This window comes from Leptonychotes weddellii, chromosome X (genome assembly GCF_054177405.1).
Source record: "Leptonychotes weddellii isolate Sample4059 chromosome X, ASM5417740v2, whole genome shotgun sequence".
Classification (NCBI taxonomy): domain Eukaryota; kingdom Metazoa; phylum Chordata; class Mammalia; order Carnivora; family Phocidae; genus Leptonychotes; species Leptonychotes weddellii.
Window position 1 is genome coordinate 74,545,015 of NC_138385.1, and position 18,476 is coordinate 74,563,490.

The following is an 18,476-nucleotide window of genomic DNA, read 5'->3' on the forward strand; positions in this document are numbered from 1 at the left end:
GGACTTAATAGCACTTAATAAATACATCTTTAGTTCTTATTCACATCTAAAAACAAGCATTCTGAATTTAATACTCCTGGAATCCACAGTTTGAATGCTTATATAATGCATTTGTGTTTTTCAAACCATGATTTTCCATTTGGGCTATTTAATATACCCATTTAATCAATATTTGAATTATGGAAAATGGTGCCATAATTATCCGAGATGTAAGCCATCTTTTGCATCATTGCCTTTATAATTTCAAATATCTTTTTATGTTGTTAGTTTTGTGCTGCTCAGTGCTCTGCTTTTTAGTTCCTGAAATGCCAGATCCAGTGATGTTTAAATTGCTTTAGTCTTTGATGGGAGGGTCTGCGGCAATTCTGCCTTCATTTTGAGGGTGGGTAGATGATGAGAGACTAGGCCAGGAGCATGTTCAGCTGTATACCAAGCAGAAATGCGCAGGTCCGGTGAGAGGGGTCTTTAGAGAAGCTGCTTCTACTTGCAGTCCTTTGGTACAAGAGATGTGGCACATGGCAAAGTGAGTGTGGAAGTTGCAACACACTATAGTTACCTGAAAGGGGCAAAATTAAAAATAAACGTTAAAATGGGTAATAAAACTCCTGAGCTTTTCATAAAAGCTGGAGGCAGAACATTCTTGAAGGAGGAGGGGAAAAAAAAAAAAACCTGCAGGTATCTGATTTATGTCTCCTGGCTTCAGCCTGGCTTTCTAGCACACTTGTCAAAAGCCTTCCTCACACTTAGGACTTCTCTACACAAAACCCACACCTGATTCACACCTCTCCTCTCCTGCAGGACCTTCCCAAGCACTTTTGGAGCTGGAGACCATCTTTCATGTGCCTCTGACCTCTTGCTTTCCCACGAACACTGAGCCACCCTGCCCCTCAGCCCCGCAGTGTTACATTCTGCACACTCCTTCCACGCCCATTTTTTCTTTTTTTTTTCTTAAGATTTATTTATTTATTTTAAGGAGAGAGCGTGAGCAAATGGGAGGAGGGGCAGAGGGAGAGGGAGAGAGAAAATCTCAAGCAGGCTCCCCGCTGAGCACAGAGCCTGATGCAGGGCTCCATCTCAGGACCCTGAGATCATGACCTGAGCCAAAGAGCCACTGGCGCATTCTTTCATGGGAATCTTACCGCTGCCCCCTGAAGGCGATTGAGTAGACCTTGCAGGTCCTGCATCACCTATGACCTGCCCCATTTCATCTGCAGTAAGGAAGGCATTTGTAGAGGGTAACAGTCAGCCGGCAAGTGACAGACCCGGCACCGAGTTTCCAGCTGTAGATCCCATGGGCTTTTCATCACTGCCACTTACACAGTGTTCCCTTTAAAACAGCAAAAACAGAAAAATCAAACCTTCTTTGACTTTGCTGTTCCTTTCCTACAGCCAGATTCTTCTAATTTGATCATGTCTAAACCTGGCATGGCATTGTGGAAGGACTGCTGACTTTGGAGTTGGACAGGCCAAGGCTCAGACCTCCCGGTTGTGGTAGCTATGTGATCTTGAACACATTTCTAAGCCTTAGCTTCCTAACCTGTAAAGTACCTACCTCGCAGGGTTGTTGGCTCAGCAAGGATAATGACTCTATTAAGTACTTAGCCCAGTGAGAAACATGATAAATTTTAATCTGTTAGTACATAATTGTCTCCTGCATACCGACTTCAAACCTGACCTCTCCACAGAACTTGATCTTGCCCAGAATGCTAATGGTATTTTCTGGCTGACTCTTACAGCCTTTCCTTAGCCTTTTCCAACTACTCATGCCTTAATTCCCTCTATTCCCTTGACTTTCTTAATATTGTATTATTCTTCCTTTTCCGGTGGCTTCTCTTTTGTCTAATTTACTGACTTCTTTTCCTCATTCTACCCTTACATAAGTCTTCCATGGTTCAATCTGCAGCGATTGCTCTTATTGACAAGGCTAAGTTGAATTAATAAATCAGAGAGGAAATAACATTATCTCTTTTGCTTCGTGTAGTACATCCTCAGCCTTGGCTCTTCATCTGTTTGCCTTCTACTTCCAAATATAAAAATGTCACATTAGATTTTATTCACCTGCAAACAGGTAAAACTCCAGCACTATTAACACAGGAAGGCTTTAGTTATCTTGTTTCATGTGGACATGGCAAGTGATACCTATGCCCAAAATGTGTTTGTACAATGATGACGATGATATGAACGGTCTTATTTTCCAAATAATATTCTGTAACTTATGCAGTAGTCTTACCTACATTGTCTGAATTTGTTCTTCTGAGTAGTGTCCTGAATTATCAAAGTTTTATAGATGATGTAAAATAAATTTCTGACTTTGATGCTGGGTGGGAGCAGTGCCTTTACTGTGTAAATGATACTGTTTTTTGCCCTTTATTCCATATAATTTCCCTGGTGTGTATCTGTAAATGCTAGATTTTAGGCTAAAGAATAGACAACATATTCTTATCCAATTTAGGGAAGACTAAGAAAATGAGGTACAATTCAAAACAGCAAATTGAGTTGTTTATTATTACCAGATCAAGAAAGTTATAAATTTTGAGACTTGATTATAAGAGTTTGGGGAAAGTATTTGTGCTATTTACATTTCTTATTAATAAAAGCTGGGCACCTGGCTGGCTCAGTCGGTAGAGCATGCAACTCTTGATCTCAGGGCCATGAGTTCAAGCCCCACGCTGGGCATAGAGCCTAATTACTTAAATAAATAAAAATAAGAGCTGACTCTGTAATATATATAGATAGATTTAGACTAGCAAAAAATGAAAAAGTTATATTGTCAAAGATTTTAAAGGGTAAAAAGTTAAGCTTAGCTTAAATGGGGGATTTCATCTCTTTAGTTAGAGAAGTCTTCATGTTACCATAGATCACATCCATTCATTCATCATTCACTCTGATTGTCTTTTGTTCTTACCTAACAAAGTATGTCCTGTGTTTGTTTTGCAGATCTAAAGCGGGAAGCCAGTATCTGTCATATGCTGAAACATCCCCACATTGTAGAGTTATTGGAGACATATAGCTCAGATGGAATGCTTTACATGGTTTTTGAATTGTGAGTGTACATTTTATTTTCTTAAGGGTTAAAGTTTTAAGCAGTGCTGGTTTGGGATAATGCTAACACTTTTAAAATTTAACAGTAGTTGTGAGCTCATCTGTTTAAAAAAAGTAACAAGAATAAAAGAATTATCTCATCTTAAGGTTCACAATGGCTAAGGAAGCAAAAGTTGGGCATATTTAGTTACCTTCATTTTTAGTATACTTCAGAGAAGAGGCTGTAGAGAGAAAGAGTTCAGATGAATGGCAGGCCCCAAAATACAAAATTCTGACCATAGGAGTCTTATTGAAGAAGACTGAGTTAGGAGTAGAGGTCTCCATGTAGCAAGCCTCTCTGGCAACTAAAAACAAGTAATAACAGATTTGACTTCCTATTTTGATATAATTACCACATTGGCATATTAAGGAAATTCTGTAGATAACAGTGTATCTGATTTTAATAAGCCACTTGACATGTTTGCCATAGAATTTTTGTCATAAGATGGAGAAATGTGAGCTAAGGATAGTATAACTGGGTAGTTTGTAGCTAATGGGATGATTGTGTCCAAAGAGACTGTATAAAGCTTTATGGGATGGCATCCTATTCTTTAAAATTTTCTTCCATGACTTTGATTAGGGTCTCTCACAAGGTGGTAATCGAGGCATTGGCCAGGACTGGAGTCATTTTAAGACTCCAGTGGGGATGGATTTGCTTCCAAGCTCACTCACATGGTTGTTGGCAGCAGCCTACTGGACTGAGAGCCTTAGTTCCTCATGAGCCATTGGCCTAGGCTTCCCTGGGTTCCTTGTCACCGGGCCTCTCCATATGGAAGTCAGCCTTGTAACCTAATCTCAGAAATCATACACCATCACTTCTACCATATTCTGTTAGTTAGAAGTAAGTCCCCAGATCCAGCCCACACATAAGGGGAGAGGATTACACAAGGGTGTGAACACCAGGAGATATTGGTCATCCTTGGGAGCCGTGTAAGACGCTGCCCCCCCCCGGCCCCCTCCCCCCCCCCGCCATGGAGGGCTAGCTAATGCATTGAATATCTAGATCAAATTTTTAAAACATTTTACAAGTTTGTAGCAAAAGAGCTGAAACAAAGATGAAATTTAAGACCAGTCAATACAAACTCCTTCAGTTATATAAGTGCAAGATCACTATAAGCTTAGTTGTAACTGCTTATGTGAAAAAGATGTAAATGTTTTGAAAGGTAGTTGCTGCAGCAACTTTAAAAAAAGCGCTGAATGGAACCTTTGGCTACATTAATTAAAAATATATAGTATTTAGAACCAAGCCAACACTCCCACCATATTGTATACTACCCGTTCTCCCTAGAGTGTTCATAGTAAGCAGGACCCTGGTACGCTTCCCAAAGGTGATAACCAGAGTGGGAAAGAGCCTACAAATTTTGCCCTAGAGTCACAGCCTCACAAAAATTTTTGTTGACATACCTGCTAAAAGAATTTTGAAAACCATGTACCTCCTCACATACTTTTGAGTTGATATATAAAAGCTTCTATTGTGAGGCTGTCATTTTTAGTGTTCTGTGTATTCTTTTAAATATATTTTCCTCTGAATGGTAGATCAGCACCTTTATCTCACTCAATTTATGGAAAATGTCTGCTATCTGACCTAAATGGCAGAGCTAGTCGTCATTGTCAAGCCAGTCAGCCAAATCAGACTCACTGTCAGAGAAAAATCTGCCTTCATTTTTCAAACAAAATTAAAGTGTTAATAGACATCCCTGTGACAGTCATCTTACTATTGATTTTTAATTCTGAAATAGATAAGGCTTTGCCATGCATATATTATCTGGATGAAATAAAGTGGCTCTCCTCTTTCTTTCTGAAGCTCTGTTTTGCTCTTAAGTGTTTCTCTCAGGAGCTTTGCATTCCCTAGTTGTCTCTGAAGCTAGGCAGGTTTTTCAGGATGGGTGAGCAGTTCTCTTTTGAGATGGGCCCTTATGAGTGGAGATGTAAAAGGAAACTCACCAGACCATAGACTTGTTTTCAAACAGATCAAATTATGGCAAGTGAAGAAATGGACATTGATTGCCTTCAAAAGATCCTAATTCTCCTATCTCCTGGAAGGACTTTGGGTACTCCCAGAGATTCCCCAAGTCCCAGTTTGAAGACCATGGAAGAGCTGTTGAAAAGACTGGGAAGCTTTAGTTACTCAAGAATCCACTGGTTTTCTTTTTCTGCCAAGAGAGTCCTCAGAACAAAGGCTGTGGTAAAACATACCGAAAGTCTTCAGTTATTTAAAAGGGTGTCATATGTAAGAGGATTATATGTTTGTTCAGTGTAGGGTCAGGGGCTGTAACTGGAATCAACAAGCAGCAGGTAGATTCCACCTCTAAGCAAGGAAAGCCCCTGTAGCAATTAGACTAAGTCTGTGAATGAAGCAGGCTGTCTCACAGAGTATGCAGTTCCTCACTAGAAATGCTTGAGCTCAAGCTGGACCCATCCAAGGAGGCTAAAGATAAGGGTTTAATTTTGGACTAGAGAGGGCCTCTAGTGTCCCTTCCAATTTTAAGATGTTATAATTCTTTTTTAATAACTTTCTCTGATTTACAATTTTATTCTTTATTCAAGAAACCTGTTTTTATCTGTATTTTTATTCACTGAGAAAACAAAAAAAAAAAACAGTTTTATCATATACTCTCAAGTAATGAGCACAGAAAGCAAAATTTTAAGATTCACCTAAATTTCATCATGTTTGCTATTTGTTTCAAAGAGGTCTAAGTGACAGTACGGTAGAGAGATGATCTTTGGTGTTCTAAAACTTGAGTTACTATCCCAGCTCCATCACTTTTACTGATGATGTGACTTTGGCCATGTCTTCTGGCTTCTCTGAGCCAAGGTTTTTTTTTTTTTTTTACCTTTAAAATCTTAGTAAGATTATCAGAACTAGATGTGAATTCACTTTGTAAAATGGTGAAGCGCTCTACAACTGGAAGGTATTGTTTCCAGGGGATTTAGCAAGTTAGTTTTAGTCTCTCCTGTTAAATTATATGAGATTTTATAGAGCTAATTTTTTGTATGATTCAGTCGTGATTGAAATAATTCTTCAGTGGCTATATATGGAGATAAGACTTCATTAAAGTTGCATATCTATTGGTCACCTAATCTCAGTGTTAAACCAAATCACAAGGACGTGGCTTTATAATTTAATATTCTGAACTTTTTGTTTTCTAAAATTTCAGATAAAAAGAGAATAGTGTGAACCTCAGTGCACCTGTCACTGAACTTCAACAGTTATCAGCATTTTGCCATTCTTGTTCTGTGTGTCCTTTACTGTTATCTTTTCTTTTTTTCCTGGTGATTTCTAAAGCAATACCATTTCACCTATAAAATATTCCTGTTTAGATTTATAAAGAAGGACTTGAGGTATAGATATAGATAGATATCAATGCATAATAGTATAATACCTTGCAAAATCAACAATCATTCCTTAGTATTAGGTCACATTCGGTTGATGTTCAGTTTTTCCCTAATTGAACATGATTGTTGAACATGAATTTTTAAAAGATCTATTTCTAAATTTAGAATTATTTTATCAGCTCTGGGGATCTGGAAGTGGATTATGAATTCACAGTTAAAACAACTTAGTTATTTCTCAAAAGGGCCAGAAACAAAATAGAAATCTTTTGTATCGTTTTTTTATAAATTCACCTCAACAGTTGTCCTTGTTCACTTTTTTGTGTTCTCTTTGATCTCCTGGGTTTAAAACAAATGAATAAACAAAAGACCAATTTACTAGAAGATTTAAGGTCCTATGGCTCAAAGAGCAAAGCAAAGTAAGTTTGTGTGTGCCTCCACCTACTGGCTAGGTAAGAGATTGTCTCTACAGCTGCAATGTAGACAAAGCTGCTCCAGAATTAGTTCCATGTTTCTGGCAATAGATGTAATGATCCCTGGTATTCAGGGGCTCATTGCTCAGGTGATGGGTTATCCGGACCCCTTTCCACAGTTTTCTGACCTGCCACCAATACAGAGTAGACAAAGGGAAAACAAATAAAATAAGGTCAGTTGACTTTGCAATTTTTGGCTACTTGGAAACAGCTCTGATAATTTTGATGAAGAAAAAGAAATCCATGACTTTCTTAATAGGTATCCACATCTGCCTTTGCCACAGACTGTTATAACCAACTCTCCTTTTTTTCCCCTTAAGCCAGAGTCATGAAATTATATGGCCCGATCAGGTTGCTTATTATGTTAGAAAACCCATCCAACTAGTTGATACCCATTTAATTACAAATAGCTTTAAGTTTAAAGCATATTCAAATACAGAGACTCACAGAAGTAGAGTTTTAGAGCCAGAAAAGATTAAAGCAGTAGTTTTCAAAACTTAACATTGAAAAATCCTGAGGAGAGCTTGTCAAACAAGCTTGTACCCAGGCACCACCCCTAGATACTCAGTTTCAACAACTGTGAGTCCCAAAGTGGGAGGTCAAGAGATGATTGGACCTTTAAAGTAGGGGCATTACTATTTAGAGACTATGTTGTTGTTTTCCCCCAACACACACAGTAGTTTGTTAGAAATTTGCATGTGTTTGCACTAGATCCATTGCTTTGGGATTACACTTAAATTTGGACTTGTGTGCAGTAGTTTGCTGAAACATATTTAAAAATATAGGTTCGGTGTTGAAGATGGGGCTGTGTTGTGTCACCCCCACTTAAATTAAATGATTATTTCTAAGTAACACATCCGGGCTTGTCTTTAGTAGTGTCTGATACTTGAGTTAAGCTGTAAATCCTAAATTGGCTGGCCAAGGAATTTTAATTACCTTATTATAGAATGATTACATATACCACAGGGAGACTTTTGTAGTAATTAAATATGGATTTAAAATACAACTGACATGAAAACAATAGTTTGTATCTTTTAAAATAATATTAGCAGTTTGTATTTTTGAAGCTCACACGGAGATAGACTGATAGCTCTTTTATTTTTTTAATTTTATTTCTTTTTCTTTTCGGTCTGGTGTGTAAGCTTGGGGAAGGGAATATTTGTGGAATTCATTTATGCTGATAGAGTAGAATCAATTTCTACTTACTAGCAAACTTGCCAAGGAAAGGAAAGTATTTTTATGTGTAATGATAAAAATTGCTATTCATTCATTCATCACATATTTATCAAATGCCTACTTAAGTGCTGGATAATAGGAAATGGTTGGAAAATATCGTTTGGTCCTAGTAAACATCAGAAGCTTGATACTTAAGGTAATGCAATAAGATATATGAGAGGATGTAGCTGGGTGCCTGTAAAGACCTTTGATAAATACTAGTTGAAAGAAAAAAACTTCTATTATCATAAACTTTTTTAAAAATTTAAACATTTCCCTTAGCTAGCTTCACTATATTAAATGTTTAGCTTTAAGAACTATGTGTCGGGGGTCCCCAAGATGCACCCCCAGGTTTGATGATTGACTAAGAGGACTCCTAGGACTCAGCATCTAGTTGTAATCACAACTGTGATTTATTGCAGCTCAAAGATTCTATAAAGCAAAACCAGCAAAGAGAAAAAGGTATATGAGTTGAAGTCCAGGGGCAGCCAGGCACAAGCTTCCAAGGGTCTTCTGCCAGCAACCAGTTGTGATAACACATGTGAAATGTTGCCAACCAGGGAAGCTCATTAGAGACTCAGCACCCAGGTTATTTATTGGGAGCTGGTCATGTAGGTACCCTCTGCCTGACACGTACCATCTTCCAGCCTCCCCAAGAGAAAGCAGGTGTTCGGGATAAATCATATTGTTTGCACAAACAGTGTAGACACAGTCAGTGAGCCATGCTTTCCAGTTAGGACAGGAGGAACCCGTCCAAGTTGCCAGATGCCAATCAAGAGCTAACTAGGTAGATAGGCCTTTCAAGCCCTTCAAAACCTTAGGCCTGCTATCTTAACTCTTTTCTGCACAAACAAAAAAAGAGATGAAGGGTTTTAAGTTGATACACTCCAGGATCTGCAAACAAAATATAATTACCTATAAAGAAAATTGTGGAGTACTTTTAACTGTAATTACTGTATCATTTTGACATCTATTAAGAGAAAAATGTAGGTGTCCCAATTTTTGTATAAAACAAACCCTAGATTGAGATGCTACAGTGTAGAATAAATTTTAACCTTTGAATGCTACATTAGAAAACAAACTACATTCTTTTTTTTTTTTTTTTAAAGATTATTTATTTGAGAGAGAGAGTGAGAGAGAGAAAGAGCACAAGAGGGGGGAGCAGGAGAGGGAGAAGCAGACTCCCTGCCGAGCAGGGAGCCCGATGCGGGACTCGATCCCGGGACTCCAGGATCATGACCTGAGCCGAAGGCAGTCGCTTAACCAACTGAGCCACCCAGGCGCCCGAAAACAAACTACATTCTGATGTATACTTATCTTAGAGATGAATTTGAAGTTGTCACTCTGGTAAATTTTTTTGAATGTAAAAGCTGATCTTCAACCACTAAAAATAATTTTGAAATAAGTTTATATACACATAAAATAAAATTCAATTAATTTTCCATTTAAAAGAAGTTTGTTCATTTAAAAATAAAAATTGTAAGTAGTTTCTAGTGTAAATCTTTACAATACACATACTTCATACAAATTTAGAAATTGTGGAGAATTATAATGACAAAAATCATACCACTTGCAAAAGTTAATCACAGTGAACGTTTCGGAACATTTTCTTCTACTTATGTTCATGATCATAATTGCACTCATTTTATATATGCAGTTTTGTTTCCCGATTCTTTTCACTTATTAATTTTAAGCATTTTGCTATACCGTTCAATGTTTTTTAGATACAGTAGTCTAATTACAATACCTCAACTATATGCATGTGCCATATTTAATGATTTCCTTATAGTTGGACATTTACTCTGTTTTCCCTATTAGAAGTAATGTTATGATTAATAATATTCTTGTACATAATTACTTGTTTACACCCCATGATCGCTTTATTTCCTCAAAATAAGTTTTTAGAAATAGGATTACTGCATGAAAGAGTGTATGAATACATACAAATACCTACATCACACATAGATGTAACCTTTTTTTATACAACCTGTTACATTTAGAAAGATTCATACACAGAACTATACAGCTTAAGGAATTACTGTAAACTGAACAACCATGTACCAACAACCCAGATCAAGAAATATAAACACTGCCTATAATACTCTTAACCACAGTCCCCTTCCTCTCTCAGAATTACCTTTAATCTAGACCTCACCTCCATGCTTTCATATCTGTACCATCCATACAGTATCCCTGAGTAATATAATTTCAGTGTTATCTTTTAAAATCTTTAAATGAAGTCCTACAGCATATACTCTTTTTTGGTCTGTGAGATTGATCCAGGTTGCTTTGTGCTCCTTCATTTTATGGCTGTATAGTATTGCAGTGAACAAACATTCACAATTTAACTACTCATTTTAATGTTAGTATGTATTTGGGTTGTTTTCAGATTTGGCTATTTTGAACAGTGCTGTTGTAAACAAGCTTGTACATATATCCTGGGCATAAACCTAGGAGTGGAATTGATAGGTTTTGGAGTTTATACAACTTCAGTTTTCCAAGATCATACCAAGCTTATTTTCTAAAGTAGATGTATAAACCGACCCTTTACCAATGATACTTGCCTCTCTAAGGTGATTCAAGTCCTGGTTTTCCTGGCACTGCCCCTGTTTAAAAACCTGTTAGTCCTTATTAACAGCACCGTCCTTTTATTCTCGTGATTACTTATTGCCTGTGCTGCATACCCTTGCTGATACTTGGCATTGTCAGAATTTTTAATTTTTGCCAGTTGGTGTGTAGTAGAATCTCATTGTGATTTCTCCTGATTATTCTTCCCTAATTGCCACTCCGTGACATATCTCTTCATTCTTTTAAGGGTACCTTTAGATTAACAGAAGTTTGTAATTTTGATACAGTCTAACTTATCAATTTTTTCTTTTATGGTTACTGTTTTGGGGTTTTGTTTAAGGAATATTTACTACTCTGAGATTATGAAGATATCCTCCTATGCTTTTATCACCCATCTGAAATTAATTTGGAGTATGCTGTGAGGTAGCAGTCCAATTTCATTTCTTTCCATGTAGATATTCAGCAGTCTCAACACAATTACTGCAAAGACTGCTCTGCAGTACCACTTTGGCCATAAATCAAGCACCTATATGTGTGTGATTGTTCCCAGGTTCTGTTCTGGTCCAATAGTATATTTGCCTGGCATTGTGCCAAGAGCATGTTGGTTATCTTACTAAGTTCTGGTAACCAGTAGATCAGGGCCTTTTACCTTGTTCTTCTTCAGCCAGTTCTTGAGAGATGTACTGCTCTACATTTTCCATATACATTTTAGAAACAGCTTATCAGTTTACACACATACATACACCCCTGTTGGGATTTTCCCTTCAATTATTGTATCAAATCTTTATAACAGCTTGAGAATAATTGACATGGTTACAATATTGAGTCTTCCAATTCATGAACATGGTGTCTATCTTCCCATTTATTTAGATCTTTGATTTCTTTCAATAACGTTTTATGCTTTACTCTGCAGAGGTTGTATACATCTTTCGTTAGATTTATTCTTAGGTATCTGTTTTTAAAGGTAGATCTGTCTCTCTCATCTCCTTTCTCTTTCCCTGATTCCTTGTATTGACTTTATATTCCTTTCTATTCATCAAGCTGTATCAACCCCAATAATTTATCCGTAGAATCACTTGGATTTTCTGCGTACCTGATCATATCATCTGTGTATGAGGATGATTTTGTTTATTCCTTTTCCATTCTTATACGTATTTCTTTTTCTGGCCTTTACTGCAATGGATTAAACATTCAGAACAATGATGATAGCAGTTTTCTTTATTTCTGATCTTAGAGTTTGCTAAGCATGAATGGATGGTGAATTTTATCAAATGCTTTTTTACTACATATGTCAAAATGATCATACGACTCCTTTGATCTGTTAATGCAGTGAATTTCATTGATTCTTTGGCTAACCAAACTTGGTCCGTGATGTATAATCCTTATATTCCCTTTTATGTATTGCTAGATTTGGTTTGTTATATGTTTTAGACTTTTTGTATCTATATTTATAGAAAGATTAAACTATAATTTTCATATACTGTCCATACCAGGTCTTCATATCTAGATTGTGCTAACCTCATAAAATGAGTTGGGGAGTGTTCTTTGGTTTTGCTTGTTTTGTTTTCTTTATGATTGGTAGAACTTACCTATAGACCCATTCAGGCCAGACTTTTTTGTGAGAAGAGTTTTCATTTCTGATTGAATTCCTTAAATATTTATAGGAATATTTGGTTTTCTATTTATTACCCTCACTTTGGGTGAATTGTATTTTGCTAGGGATGAGTGCATTTTATTGAAACTTTTTAAACAGTTTTGGCACAAATTGGTTCATAATATCTCTGCAGGATCTTTTCCATTCTTTAGTAATTTGTGCCTTTTCTTTTTCCTTCTCAGCCTTGCTAGATATTTGCCAGTTTTATCGGTCTTTTAAACGATGACTTTTAGCTTTGTTAATCCTTTTCATTGCGTATTTATGTTCTAGTTCAGTAATTTCTGTTTGTTATTTTTGTCCTTCTACTTTGGGTTTAATTTTCTAGGAGTTGTTTCCTCCCTTTTAAGTTTCAACATTTTTGTACCTGTAGGTTTTAGATGTGTCTCTTATTTAAAAGCATATAATTTTTCTTATTCTAGACACTCAATCTTTGTCTTTTAATTGGAGCGTTTAGTACGTTTACACTTAATGATATTTGGGGATAGTTGATTTATGTCTGTGGTATTCTTATGTGCTTTCTATTGCACCACCTATTATGTATTTCTTTTCTTTGCCTTCCCTGACTTATTTGGGTCAATTCAATATGTTTTATCATTCTGTTTTTCTCTATTAATTTGGAAATTTAAGTATTCTTTTCTGTTATCTTAGTGTGTACCTCAGGAATTACAGCACAACTCCCTAATGCATCATGCTCTAATATTGATACCATGATTGTCTTCCTGAATAGTACAAGCACTGTAGAACACATGAATTTGATGTAATGGCCCTCCTTTGACTTACAGGCTGTTGTTTTCATGTATTTACATTTGTGTGCATGAATACGTAAGCTACATGTTTTTACATCACTCCACACTTGTCCTTTCTTTGTTCATTATTCTTTCAGTATCTCTAAGGTTTTATCTGGATTCATTTTCCCTGTGTCAGTCTGCTGGATGCAAACTCTCCATTTTTATTAGTTTCAGAATTTCCTTCTATCCCCTTCAGTCTTGGAGGATATTCACTGAGTAGAGAATTCTAGGTCGGCATTTTCTTTCCATTAGATATCATTCTACTGTCTTCCAGCTTCCATTGATGTTGAGAATTCAGGTAGCAGTCTGTCACTAATCTAAGAATGATCTCTATTTCACAGGTTATTAAAAAATGTTTTCTTCATCTTTCATTTGTGGGGTGTGTGAGTGTGTGCGTGTGGGTTGGTGTCTTAGTCTTGCCTTCTCTTGAATCAGTGTACTGATACTATTTGTCGTTATGGAAAATTTTCAGCCGTTATCACTTTAAATATTGCCTCTGCCCCTTTCTTCCTCTCATCACCTTTGTGACCCCAGTTAAGCATAGATATAGCTGTACCTTCTGGTATGCTCTATATCCTCTCCCTTCTTTTCTGTATTTTGCTTGTTTTTCTTTTGAAAATCTATATTACTTTTCATTATTTTCATTTTCTTGCAAAAAAAAAATTCTAGCTCAGCTTTTATGTTCTGGGACATAATAAGCTTCATTATTTGATAATCTCTGCTGGATAATCTCAACATAAGAAGTCCCTGTGGGTTTGTCTTTATGTCTATCATTTTTGCTGGTTCTTGATCAAGATCTCTTACCCTTCATGTACCAGATTCATTTTGACTCTGTGTTGGAAATTATTCCAAAAATTACTGGCCTAGAATGATGCTTTCTTTCCCCCAGAGAGGACTTTCATTTGCTGCTACTAGGCACCTTCAGGCACTAGCACTTTGGAACCATCTTAAGGTTTAAGGCTTAGATTTTTAAGACCACTCGGAGATCAAGCCAGATTGCACGTATGTGAAGGGACTGGTTATTTCTGGTTCACCCCTAGCTCTTCAGGGTTTTAGCTCAAGGTTGAAGAGTAATTTATGAGATTCCTCTGAATTCTGACCTCTTTTCCCTTAAAGATCTTCTGTGTAAGCAGATGTCCCCAGGGCAAGAAGGACTTTGATTCTTGATACCTCTCTGAGTTCCCATTCTCTCCCAGATTCTAGTCAACATTCCTGACAATTTGGTTAGTACTTTGATGCTTCCAGGAAGTTTTTTATCCCAATTTTTTTTTGTCTTCAATGGGAGACATCACCTAGCAAATGTCAGCAATATAGTTAAAACTTCTTTGACATAGTATCTTATCATTCTCCATACAGATTATACCAATTTATATTCAAACCAGTGATAGATGACAGCATCCATGTTTACATTTTGATAAGTCAAAATGATGTTTTGGGTTAATTTGCATTTGTTTTGTTACTAGTGTGGTCAAATATTTTTTAAAGTATGCTTACCCATTTCTTTTCATCCATTCACTTTCTTTAGTTTTTTGCCATTTTGTAAGAATTCTGGTATTTACTAAGGATATTTACCCTTTTCATATATTTGCAAATATTTTCCCCATTTCATTTTGCCTATGGTATTGGATTTTTTGTGTGTTGATTTTTTAAGTATGCAGAAATTTACATTCTGTCAGAGAAAGAAGTTACAAATAAGAGTGAAGACGGATCCATGTGCATGGGTTAGTATACACATGCATTTCCTGGCTCTGTCCCCTGGGAGGGTCTAGAAGTAGTGAAACCGCAGTAGTAATGAGCACACCCACACCCAGAACTTCTTTTTTTTTTTTAAGATTTTATTTCTTCATTTGAGAGAGATCTTCATTTCTAAATATTATTCTCTGTTATTCTCTGTTAGAAGAGCCAGGGCTCCTTGGAGAAATGATGACTCCTAGGACTGGGGCAGAGAAAATACAAGACGAGCCTGGAGCATTTTATAGTGTCTGAAAGGAAGGAAGTGCTCAAAAAAAAAAAAAAAAAAAAGTAATGTCAAAGGGTCACAGGAGCCAACCTGAAGGAACTCCCAATGGCCAAACCTGGAACAGTTTGGGCAACAAAATAACATAGTATTGGATTATAACCCAGAGTATAAAATACGTATATATGAGTCCATACTGATATACATAAATTATTGAATAAATTAACAATGGGAGAGAAGGAACAAATCTTCCTTACAGAATTCCAAACAATATATGTAGCTACTCCCCCCTCCCCCTCCAGGAGATGAAGATAATCCCCATCCTTCCTTCAGTGTGGGCTGGACTTGGTGACTCACTTTCAAAGAACAGAGGATGGAAAGGAGAACATAGCAGCTTGATAGTGAAGAAAACTGGCTGACCCCCTTCTCCTTATTCAGGGAATCAAGTTAACATCACCAGTGATAAGTCATGTGGATATCACATGTCCCCTGAGGTGATATGAGGAGAAGGACACTTCACCTCTCTGATATCCTTCCCCAAAATCTACAACCCCCATCGAAAAATGGGGAAAACAAACAAACAAACAAACACAGATCGAAATTGAGGGACATTCTACAAAACACCTGGCCAGTGCCCCTTTTTTTTGAAGCAGTTGAGATCATGAAAAACAAGACTGAAAAATTGTCACAGACCAGAGGAAAAAACTAAGACTTAATAACAAAATGCATTGTGCTGTCTGTCCTGCATGGGATCCCAGAACAAAGTACATTAGTCAGCAAACTGAAGTCCACCTACAGTTTAGAGCTGAATTGATAGTAATGTACCAGCGTTACCCTCTTAGTTTCGGCAAATGTACTGTAGTCACCTAAGATGTTGTAACATTAGGGGAAGTTGGGTGAGAGGCATACAGGAACTCTGTACTATGTTTGCCCTTTTTATGTAAATCTAAAATTACTCTAGGGGCGCCTGGGTGGCTCAGTTGGTTAAGCGTCTGCCTTCGGCTCGGGTCATGATCTCAGGATCCTGGAATCCAGCCCCACATTGGGCTCCCTGCTCAGCGGGGAGTCTGCTTCTCCCTCTCCCTCTGCCCCTCCCCTAGCTCATGCTCTCTCTCACTCTCTGTCTCAAATAAATAAATAAAATCTTCAAAAAAATTATTCTAAACTAAAAAGTTTTCTTCGATCAAAACTAAACAAAAACGAAACCACAAGTTTATATCATTTCCAGTTTAAGGTAATAATTGCAGATTTTTATTTATGAGCCATTTACTAGATATAAGGAATTTTGGGTTTTTAATGTAATTTTGTCATTGCAATCATTTTACAGAGTCCTTATTTTGTGGAGATAAGTACTGAAATATTTATGCATAAGGTGATATTAATGTCTGGGATCTGCCTCAGAATCAGGTGAGGGGTGAGCAGTGGGTACTGGGTTTGAAGTATAGGAAATTGTCAGTTGCTGGAGCAGGGTAATGGGTACACAAGGCTTCATTACTCTATACTTTCTCCTTTCAAAAGTTTTCCCAGAATGTAAAGTTTTGTTTTTTTTTTTAAGTGAGAAAGAAAGTAGAGTTTTTATTTAACTTTTTAAATTTTCTATTTGTACTTCTTTTCTCTGAAAATCTGGGTTCCTTACCACATTAACATACTTAATGGCTTCATCCTACTGATTTAAAGATATAATAAAAGTAAGACTACTGAATGCAGATTAGGATTTCTTTGCCCTTCTTTTCATCCTTATGGCATATCCCAGTAGAGATGCACAGTCACAAGCACTGGGGTTTAAAGTCATTTAAATAACTCTTTGTGGTTGTGATGACAAGCTGGTTGTAGAGATAGGTTTGTTTATATCAGTTCAGTTTTTTTTTTTTAATTAAAGTTTTTATTGAGAGAATTGTAGCTTCACGTGTAGCTATAAGAAATAATACAGAGAGGTCCTTGGAGATGTTGCCCAGTTTCTCCCAACATTAACATTTTGCAAAACTAGTATAGTATCACAACCAGGATATTGACATTGATACACTCTACTGATCTTATTCAGATACCAGCATTAGTTTGTTTTTACTTTTAGGAATTGCCTCTTTTTTTTTTTTTTTTAAAGATTTTATTTATTTATTTGACAGAGAGAGACATAGCGAGAGCAGGAACACAAGCAGGGGGAGTGGGAGAGGGAGAAGCAGGCTCCCCGCAGAGCAGGGAGCCCGATGTGGGGCTCCATCCCAGGACCCTGGGACCGTGACCTGAGCTGAAGGCAGACGCTTAACGACTGAGCCACCCAGGCGCCCAGGAATTGCCTCTTTTTTTCGTCATGATTTAATTTTGTTTTTAGATTATGAAAAACATGTACATGATTACGAAGTCAAACTTGTGAATAAGGTTCATTCAGAAAGGTCTGGCTTGCATCCCTGTCCCCATTCACTTCCTACCTTCAAGGAAATTATTTCTTAAAATTAAAACGAGGTCATTTTGGTTAGTTTTATTTATCTCTGTTTGAAAATATGAGAAAATACGTATATATTACGTTTTTGTACTGCCTCCCCTTCTTACACACTCTCACATATGCTCTTGTAAACCTTGATTATTTTTAATTTAATAATATGAAAACACCAAGGATCTCTCCATAGCAGTATGTAGGCATCTTCATTCCTGTTTATACCTGCTTAATACTCCATTATGGATGTAGAATAGTTTGTTAAGCCAGTCCCCTACTAATGGACATTTAGATCATTTCAAGCCTTCTTCTGTTACATTAATAACCTTGTGCATATGTCATTTCATACTATTGCTAATGTCATATTCCTTCTATAGATGTTGTACTACTTTGCATTCCCACCAGCATTGTATGAGAGTTAGACCTTAATTTTAAATTGTGATCTAAAGAACTAATCTCTCAGGTATTTACTAATTAATACATTTCATTCTAAAACCATGCATAAATCTGGACAGAGAGAGTTGTAGATAAATTCTGATTTGTTTGTATGGCCCTTATCTGTATCTGTGGACTTGACCAGAATGCTGGATTCCATATCATTGTGAGGTGCCTGGGCCCAAGGGAATTTGTAATACTCAGTAGTAGACATAAAGTCATTTGCCCTTCCACCGACTGTTGACTTGAGTCATTAGGCAGTGTCTTTGAATATTAGTATTTGTTCTTTTTGCTAGACTCTAGGAAGTATTGCTTGTCTTAAAGATATCCTTCGTATTTCTTGTGCACATTATTGAGGGCTCAAGAGGTTCACAAGAAATAGGGGCAAAATCTTGATGGGCCTTTTTAAGACATGGCAAGGGTTTTGGATTTTAAAGTTGTGGATGCCATCACAAGCGAACTTATATGATCAGACGTCTTTTTTTAAGCATTCTCTGGCTACAGTATTGCTGTAGGGTTGGATTTGGATGTGGGGAGAATT

General features: G+C 36.9%; 1 protein-coding gene across 1 annotated transcript in view; it reads left to right on the forward strand.

Annotated features, from left to right (window-relative positions):
- CASK (calcium/calmodulin dependent serine protein kinase) overlaps positions 1-18,476 on the forward strand; it is a 327,853-nt gene that overhangs the window by 109,977 nt on the left and 199,400 nt on the right. Inside the window, 1 exon segment of the mRNA XM_081808983.1 lies at positions 2,938-3,043. Within this exon segment, the coding sequence (XP_081665109.1) occupies positions 2,938-3,043 (106 nt within the window).